General features: G+C 32.0%; 1 protein-coding gene across 1 annotated transcript in view; it reads left to right on the top strand.

Annotated features, from left to right (window-relative positions):
* Positions 1-276: 276 nt before the first annotated feature.
* The window catches only part of LOC148277031 (structural maintenance of chromosomes protein 5-like), a 34214-nt gene continuing 24175 nt past the window's right edge, over positions 277-10315 (top strand). Inside the window, exons 1-6 of the mRNA XM_088233431.1 lie at positions 277-486; positions 670-811; positions 923-1332; positions 3947-4193; positions 5932-6139; positions 7640-7787. Of these exons, the coding sequence (XP_088089557.1) occupies positions 416-486; positions 670-811; positions 923-1332; positions 3947-4193; positions 5932-6139; positions 7640-7787 (1226 nt within the window). The 5' untranslated portion in view covers positions 277-415. The remainder of the gene's footprint in view (positions 487-669; positions 812-922; positions 1333-3946; positions 4194-5931; positions 6140-7639; positions 7788-10315) is intronic.

Below are 10315 nucleotides of genomic sequence, written 5' to 3'. Positions count from 1 at the left end.
GGATGTCACACGAAATCTTTAAAGGATATGAAGGTAATGATTGTTGCATAAAATGCACTTTATATTTTATTAATGATTAGAATTCTTTTAATTGCACTAAAAAAAAGACGTGGGAATATGGTCAGAATTATTCCCCGAAACAAGTTTTTGTTCGAGATGTAACAATTTTGCGAATAAGTTATCAAGAACTTTTTGTTTATTTGACGTCCGATTTATGTTGTATTTTTTAAATCCTAATGTTGGCTTTTTGTAGAGCGTAATTCCGTTCCGTTCTCTATTTCTGTTCTGTTTACAAACTGACAACTGACAACTGTCCGAAGGTGATTTTTTCATTGAATTTCTGTTTCCCGCCAAGTGTCCGACGTTTGTATTATTGCTGTAATTACCGCTTTTTGACGAACTTTGCTTTAAAGTAATGAAGAAAACACGCAGGAGCCATGGACATAAACCTGGGTCAATATATAGAATTGCACTAGAGAACTTTGTGTAAGTTTTACTATCCGTAATTTGAAAATAATTCAATCGAAAGGTTATCTTTTTTTCATGCTGTTTACTATCTTAAGATCGAGCATTCTTTTGTTTTATTGGTCAAACTAGCATATTCAGATGTTAAGTAGTTTATGCGTTATAATATTTTGCTTTTTTGATGTCCTTTGAAATATTTTTCAGTACTTTTCGACAAGTTGAAGTGTTTCCCGGATCTACATTGAACTTAATTATTGGTCCTAATGGCACTGGAAAGTCAACATTTGTTTGTGCTATTGTCCTCGGTTTAGGAGGCAGAACCAGCGTTATAGGAAGGGCCAAAACTGTAAGTATTGTTCAATTCAATTAGTTTTAGTTTCAATTGGTCTCTAGTAAAAATTATAAATAACACTATGTAAGTATTTTTGTTATAATAATTATAATTTTTAATTTGCAGGTTGGTGAATATGTAAAAAGCGGACACGAGCAAGCCACGATAGAAATTGAACTTTACCAGAATGACGACGAAGAGAACGTCATCATCACCAGGAACTTCAACACCGACAACAACACGGTCTGGAGCATCAACAAGAAGACGGTTAAGCTCAAGGACATCCACAACCTGACCGAGAAGTTGAACATCCGGGTGGAGAATTTGTGCCAGCTGCTGCCGCAGGATCGAGTCCAGGACTTCGCCAAGATGAACCCCCAAGAGCTGCTGAAGAGCACGCAGATCGCAGTCTGCGGCCAGGAAGCGGTGGACTTGCTCGCGAAACTGATAGAAAATAAGACGATTCATCGTGAATTTATCGCTAAATTATCTCAAGCATCCGCGCAGCTCGTCGACCACGAGGCTACCAACGCAAAGTAAGGAAAGCTAAATTAATAATGTATTATCATATTTTGAAATCAATTTTTGGAAAGAAAAAAATTACAAAGAAACCGTGAAAGCAATAAAACTTTAAAATTAACATATAACAACAGAGATAAAGATAATTTTAGAGAAGGGCATATAGAAATCCTGGCATCTACTGGGTTTATGTCACTGGCTGGTTGAAGTGGCCACTTAACACGCTGTGTAAAATTCACCATTCTGCCTATATTTGATCATCTATATTCCTTTAATCTGTTGATGTTTGTGTTTTTAAAAGAGCTAAAACCTTTATTGATGCGGGTGAGATTTATCTGATTCAATTATTTCAGCTGCATACTGGGCAACGCCTGAAAATATTTTTCTGTTTTTATACTTTTACTTGGACCAGGTGGATTTAATAACAATATTTTGAGTTTGTCCAGATTTTCGTAGATGCTTGGATTTCTATGTTCTTCATCTCTGTTGTAATATGTTAATATGGTTGTGGAAAAAGTAATTTCCTTTTTTTTCAACTTAGTATATCTCGTTCATTATTGGTCACATCGGATCATACAATATGGCGTTGTAAAGGTGTGAGTGTATACTAAAAACGCTTCTTTGACAGTATTGGGCTTGGTTGGTTCAGTAGTGCGTCGAGAAGTTCGCCATATTTTACATTATTACTACCTGAAAGGGAAAAACGCGTAGGGACCAAAATTATTTGCTATGTATTTGGGGCCGATACTCTTTCAGTTCATGCTGCACAACAGTGATTTCGTTCTGGTGTAGTGGAGGTGAATGATGCACCACGCTCTGGCAGGCCTGTCGTCAAAAATGTAAGGGTGTTGAATCCAGTCTTTGTCTATTAAAATTTTGACAAAAAACTTTAAAAGGTTTCATTGCAATATTGACAATTTGTGATAAATCAAATACACACGATCAGCACATTTAACATTATTTTGTTTTTTTTTTTATATTGAAGTAGGGCACACATAAACATATTCTTGTGTGTGCTTTAATAATACCATTGTATATTTATTTATAAATTGTTTAACACATCTAAGCATGTTCTTTATATGAAACTGCTGTGTTGTAGTATTTATGTAACATAATGCTTTTTTAATTATTTTCTTTTTCACAGTATATTGAAGTGTGTTTATATTCTAAGCAATAATATTTTTTGTAAGGTAAAAGTCACTGCGTGCCGTGTATATAAATATAAAAATGACCAGTTTTTACCTTTAAGACATTTAAAAAAATGGGAAAACTGTTAGTTTACACCAATTAAAAAAAACTGGGTTTCAATGAAACCCCGTTTATATTTTACTGGGAGTTCACTTTTTTGCGTTTTCACATTTTTGACCCATCCATTTATACTCTATACAATATTATCAGGACGCACATTTGGTAATGAGGCACTAATCAGCTCACAATTTATTTTTAATCCCGGCGCCAGTGTTCATTTCTTTTTGATAATAATTCACAATTAGCACTTCATTAGCCTTGAATAATTAATACTGTATTTTAAAAAGTATTTTATATTTTACATGATAACACATTGACGAAGTAATATAAAAGGAATCCCAAGTTTACTAAGTGACTCAATTTAATATATCGTGGGCATACAGGAGAAATTGACCAAGTGACAAAATCAATTATGTTCAGGGGAGCCATTTTAGTGTTTTTCTAGAGTTCAATTGCTTCTCGAAGATCAGATTTTTCAAGTAGATGGTTGGTAGTTTTACATTATATGTACAGTTCTTTCAACTTTAATGTAAAGTATAAACATATTTTAAAAACATTATCACTTTTATATAAAAAAATTAGTCAATTTTACCTGTAAAATTTGTCGTGAAATTTGGCAGATAATAATTTTTGTTTCTTTTTATATTAATGTCAAACGATTATTGAATTTTTGTTCATGTTATATTTGACAGATACGGTTTTTTTTTATAAAAAGTTAATTAATAAAATTTATTCTTTAGATTATTACGTAACACTTCTTAATTATTTGTTCTTTTTCATTTATTTTGTATTTATGTTTTTATTTAGCCTTCATAAATATTTTAAAAATGGATTATTGAAATAAAATACTACCTCCCTCAATGAACGAAACAATAATTCAATAATAGTCAATAATCAATACAAGAAAAAACAATTCAATAATAGTCAATAATCTCAATTTCGTCATTTTTGCAAATGGTCATTTTTGTAAAACCACGATATGTCTCCTGTAAATAATGTGAATAAAGATGCCCAATTTAACTAGGAGTTATTTGGATCGTCTGTTACATGAAGGTGATCAATCTTATGCTTCAGTGCTAGTCTAGAGACAGTGAAATATTGCAATAAATCATGTAAAAAGAATTCGAGTGAAGTTGATTCCGCCTTGTAGTGTAGTAGTTGTGCATTTGTCTACCATGCTTGAGAACCTGAATTCGATTCCCAGCAAAGTCGACACGAAATAACAAATTAAAACAGCGATTCTCACTGTAAAATTTCACAGCCCCTGGACTGGATCTAGTCATGCCTTCGTGTGTCAAATGATCAAAATACGATGCAGTTGGGTTGCTATTGCAGTGTCCTGTGCAGAACGAGGGATAAAAAATGAATTCTGAAATTTTCCAGCATGCAGTCCGTGATAGAATCCATGCACGAAAGGAAGAAGATGGAAAAGGAAATCGACTTGTGCGACAAGAAACGGGTTTGGGTAGAATATGACAACCTCAAAAACCGATTGGACGAGTTGGGCAATGACAGAAATGAGGCTCTCAAGCTCGTCAAGACCCATCATGAGAGAATGGCGCCTCTACAGGCCGTCGTAGATAAGGCCAAAGCCGAGGTGTCCACGTTGGAAGACTCCAAGACTAAAATGGTGAAAGAAACCTTATATTTATTTATTAATTATTAGAAACATATTACAACAGAGATTAAGAACATTTAAGAGAAGGTAATATAGAAGTCTAGGCATCTACTGGGCTTATGACCTGCCATTGGCTGGTTTATTGTTGATAAATCCACCTGGGCCATGAAGAAGTATAGAAACTAAAAAAAATAAAAAATTCAGGCGTTGCCTAGTATTTAGGTGAAATAATTCAAATAGATGAATCTCACCCGCATAAATAAAGGTTTCAGCTCTTTAACTTCACAAACAAGCAATAGATGAAAGAATTGAAGGAATATAGATTTCACATATATTGTTAAGTTTCCTCGGCACGGGAACCCCAGTGAGGTCACATTATTTTTATTATTAATCATAGTTTATAATTAAAAAAATATGAATAAATAAATAAATGAAATATGGGCAGAATGGTGAATGTTACACAGTGTGTAAAGTGGCCACTTAAACCTGCCAATGACAGATCATAAGCCCTGTAGATGCCTAGACCTCTATTACCTTCTCTTAAATGTTCTTTATCTCTGTTGTAATATGTTAATATTAACAGCTCCCCAGTCCAGTCCAGTCCAGTGAATCTAGTCCTTGTCTACAAAAAATCGGACAAACTCAAAATATTGTTGATGAATTTAGAAGTCTAGGTGTCTACAGGGCTCTTATTTTGATATATTTTATTTATTTATTTATACATTTTATCATAAATACAATTTTATGTTCACTTTGCCCAGCTAACAAGGGTACATACCTTGTTCCAAGCTAGGCAATTACATTTTAATACATGATAATGGTTTACAAGTTAATAGAAAGCACCGACTAATAAAATATACACATTTTGATACATATACATACACACATATACATATATACATACATACACATATATACACACACATATATATATATATATATATATGCACATATATACATACAGGGTGTTCTTTAAACCCGGTCACATCCGAAACCAAGATGATCAGTATGAGCAAGAAGACATATTGGCTCATTAAAATAAATTTTTAGAACGAGTAAAATCTTAAAAAATAAAAGATAAATAAAAAACAAATGGTTGCTTACTTCTGCAGGGGAGAAACGAGGAGGGGGGAGGGTAAAGTCTGATACACTGTCAACCGCAGGGCCGCGCCCCACTCGCTTCTCCCCTGCAGAAGTAAGCAACTATGTGTTTTTAAAAAATATTTTATTCTTAAAAATTTTCTTCGTTCTAAATAAAATTCTCTTCTTTTTTTAAATATGCTAATATGTCTTCTTGCCCATACTGATCATCGTGGTTTCGGATTTGACAGGGTTTAAAGAACACTTTGTATAGACACATATATACATACACACTCATGTACATACACACTCATGTACATACACCCATGCGCAAACACATACATACATTCATAAATCATAGACAATTTGTTTAATATAATGCGAAACTTTATGATTACTCTTTGTATTTGTATTTTTTTTAATTATTCTTTATTTTCATATTTTATTTTACTAAGATCTCCAATCCGCGGCATGCATCAACCTTTCTGACTCCCTACGACCAATGTCATGAACAAGCGAGGTCAACACCTTCCGCAACTTGACAACACTCCCGCTTTTCCGCAATTCTGGAAAAAAGCTATGGATCTTCTTGCCAACGTAATAGTGTTGTCTCGATGCCAGAACAGTGTTGAGCCTTTCACTTAGTATGATTGAATGTTTTCTTTTGCAGGTAAAAGAAATGTCTCTTCTTATGAGAAAGCTGAGAGAGATGAAGGAGAACTCCTTAGCACAGAATGGAAGCATAAGGGAGCTTGAGGCGGAGTTGGCGGCTAAAGTAACACAACAGGAAAACAAGCATCGGGATATTGAGCAATTCAAGGCAACTCTATCAAGAATGATCAATGATAGAAACAATCTACTGCAACAGTATGGAGATGGTTAGTATTCATTTTTTTATTAGTTAAATTATTAAACTAAGTAAAAAAAAAAACATATTATTGTTATCAAAAACATTTTTTACTTTGTGGTATGACATTTTATTTTATTTCATTTTATTTTATTTGGGATTTTTACAGCTATTACATAAACAAAATAAGTAGAAAAATATTAACTGCTAATGCTAAAGCCAATTAAAAAAATCCACTGTAAATATAATGACACATAATATATAAGAAAAGAAGTTTCGTAATTGTATTTGTGTGACGTTTGAATTCATGTGTATGTGAATGTGTGTATGCGTGAATGAATGAGGGAGAGGATACATGTGCGTGTGGGAATGAATGAGGGAGAGGGTGCGTGTGTGTGGGTGTGTAAGTATAAAAAAATAATTGTTTAAAACTTGTAATTGTACTAAAAATGGTACAATAAAGAGCTTAGTAAAAAGTTTGAAAACTTTTTGTTAAAATTCAAATCAAGAAATGTTATAAATTGTATTTTTTTTTTTTTAAAGTATGTTAAATTTCAAAACCGTATTCTGAAAAAAAAAAGCATTTATTTTAAAATTTAACTGATACACATCGAATGAATAATGTGCGACGAGTCCCATACAATACGGTAGGTAACCACAAAATGCAGTAAATACAATATAATGTCAACAATAAAATAAGGTTTAAAAATACGCGAACGTTGATTCAAAACGAACACACAAATGCATATTATATGCACCTACATAATATATAAGTTTGATAGAAATGATTCGGATTACATTTATATTACATTATTTATTTATATTACATATTTATATTACATTTATTTACACTTATATGAAAGATTTTATAGAATATTTTATAGTTTAAATAGCAACGCGTGTAATTATAAGTTAGTTTAATTCCTGACGATGAGGTAGTAATCTCGAAACTGGTCGAAGTGTAACTCAAAATTAAAGTGGCTTATACAATATGTTTCTTTTTTGGGTGATAACGTGTGTGTTGGATTTGTTCTGACGTTTCGGCTACCATTGCACGAGCCATCTTCAGTGTAAACTCATATTGATTGTAAAACATATTGATAACAGTGACCGTGAAAACCTTCGCACCTATTTGGCTTATACAAATTTATAAACATATAAGTGAAAAAAAAAACATTGAATTTTTATGTATTGTATTATCATTGTTATGATTTTTTAACAATACACTGCCTGCGACGTCGCGAGTTCAAGTCAGTGAGTTTTTCTGACATTTAAAAAGAGAATCCCTTACCTTTCAAAACACACTAAACATGGCTTCCCGGAAATCTATCACAGCACATGAATGATTAGCTATTTTAAAAACATGTTCATTTGAATCTGCGATGTTTCAAGTTGTTCATTTTTATTAAAATATGTTTTATTAAAACATATATCGCGTGGTCAATAATAATTGTTGTTTGAGTTGGTTTTCACAGAACCACAGAAAAATAGTAATTTATAGTTATCTTACTTGTCATTGGTTGAATTTCAGAATCCATGGTGAAGGAAGAAATTGCAAAGTTGCAGAAACCAGTTCTCAATACAAATTCCGGAATAGAACAGTTGAAACAGAAACGAGTACAAATACAATATGAATTGGATTCCAAAGTGTTACCTCAGATAAGACTTCATGAAAATAAGTAAGGCTTTATTTTTACAACTGTATACTATAATCCAAACAATAAAAAACGGAGCCTGTTCGATTTAACGAATTTTCTGAGTACTGGAATCTTTAAAAAATAAAGCTTTTTGCATATTATTAATCAATAAAATCTTTTTATTTAACAGTTATTTACACATGTTATATAAACTTTTAACATTATAATTTTTTTATCAAAATTTCTCAATAACATACTTTTCAAATTAATTTGAAATAATATTTTTAATTGAATCGGCATTCACTTCGTAACACTTCATTATAAATTATTATGAAAATAAAACTTTGTTATCAGTGTTACACAATTTTATTCTTTTACAAGAACACAACTATAGTTTCGGGAGAGCACTCCTCCCATCGACGGGTGATATAAAACTAATATAATAAACACAGAATATTGTTCACAATGTCATCGAATCTAAACAAAAAATAAACAGATTAATCAGTGAAACTTAGAGCAGGGGGTTTTTTTCTTATCTAAGGTGTTGGCATATGAATGGATGGTTATCTTAAGTACAGATATGAAAACATACATTGGACCTCTGTCTAGAAAAATAAGTAATCACTTTCCCAAGTTTTTCAAGTCAAAAACAGAGCTGCTAAACAAGAGTGGCATTTACCAGATATCATGCGAATGCAAAAAAGTCTATATTGGACAAACAGCGCGAAATCTTAAAACTAGGCTAAACGAACACCGCCGTTGCCTGACCAATAATAATTTCTCGGAATTCGCGAATCATATAATAGACAGTAACCACTCATTTCATAATCACACCTTAAAACTCCTGCACCAAGTAAATAACAAAGGCAGTAATATGAATAATTTAGAAATTATAGAAATTCACAAAAATTTAAATTCTGAAAACAATCTAATTAATAATCACACATTCAACCACCCCTCGCCTTTATTGACTATGTTCCCTTTGCGACCACCCTCACCGCACTCACCCTCTTAGACCCGCGTCTGTTAACACTCTCTTAGCCGAGCGATGTCTTCCCACACATTAAATCTTCTTACTTATTGCAACTTCCACTTATGTGCTAAATTTTAAGAAATAAATTCGACTTAATGTTTTGTCCATGTTTTCATATCTGTACTTAAGATAACCATCCATTCATATGCCAACACCTTAGATAAGAAAAAAACCCCCTGCTCTAAGTTTCACTGATTAATCTGTTTATTTTTTGTTTAGATTCGATGACATTGTGAACAATATTCTGTGTTTATTATATTAGTTTTATATCACCCGTCGATGGGAGGAGTGCTCTCCCGAAACTATAGTTGTGTTCTTGTAAAAGAATAAAATTGTGTAACACTGATAACAAAGTTTTATTTTCATAATAATTTAATTTGAAATATTTCGATCTTTTCAATCTCCTTTATTTCACCGAGTAACTCATTGTACAGCTTCAATCCCTTGTACAATGAGTTTTAAGATTCTGTTTTTCTCCTCATTGGTAATCTTATCTTTTTTTATCCCTTGTTTCATATGCATGACATTGTTGGTTAAATTTTATTATTGTTTTTATTTCATTCATCCCCTTTATTATTTTATGCATAAAAATGGCTACATTATATTTAATTTGCTGCTTTACTGTGAGCAAGCCAATTTCTTTGTGCATTCTTTCTACATTACAATAGATATTTCTTTTGAGTATAATCTTAATCGCCTCATTTTGAAGAATTTGTATATTTTTAATTTCTCCTTCATTACATAAAAAAAGAATGGAAGATCATGTTAATGTTTATATGTGTTAATTATATATTTGGAATGAAAATATTTGTTTTTTTTCCTATGATGCTCTTATTTTGATAGATAATAATTGTGTGATACTTTTTTCTCCTCCATCATTTTCACAGGTAGTTTCTTGCAATATGAAATATGAAAATTTCACTGCCTGAATAACATTTTGATTCATGGACTGCATGAGTGGAGTAAAGTTCCGAGGAAGAGAAATTACAGAGACCATACCAACGTATCAAAGAATATTATTTTGTAGAGTGATGAATTGAATTTTTTTCCGTTTGCACAGGCGGAAAGCAAATACAAATATGAATTATTATTGAAAGAATTTGTCAGAAAAGTATTTAAATAATTTTGATACAATCTTAGCATTATGATAAAGGATTATGCAAAAAATTATATCAGTATGATGATTAACAAAAAAGTTATTAAAACATAGTTATTTATTTACATATATTTTTAAGGACATATTTATGCATAGAAAATTATTATAAAGGAAAGTAGAAAGACACAATGGTATATAGTAGACTTGGTGGGAGTGGAAGCGGGAGAGAGGTGTTTATAATTGAGTTTGATTGAATATATGCTATCTAGAGGACCATAGATACCCCCATTAGGCCCGGAAGCAATATTTCATTGTTCCTGGACTGGCACCTGAAACTCGGTACACAAATAATTTCAAAAATCATCGAAGAGTATCCAATTCAAATCCCTCCCCTCAAGGGAAATCCAGTCCTGAACCCTTCTCTTGAAAATGGATTTTCTC

Source organism: Micrasema longulum, unplaced genomic scaffold, assembly GCF_059751315.1.
Source record: "Micrasema longulum isolate JH-2025_06_02 unplaced genomic scaffold, ASM5975131v1 h1tg001102l, whole genome shotgun sequence".
Taxonomy (NCBI): Eukaryota; Metazoa; Arthropoda; class Insecta; order Trichoptera; family Brachycentridae; genus Micrasema; species Micrasema longulum.
Note: the sequence above shows the minus strand (reverse complement) of the source record. Positions and strands in the feature narration are given on the sequence as shown.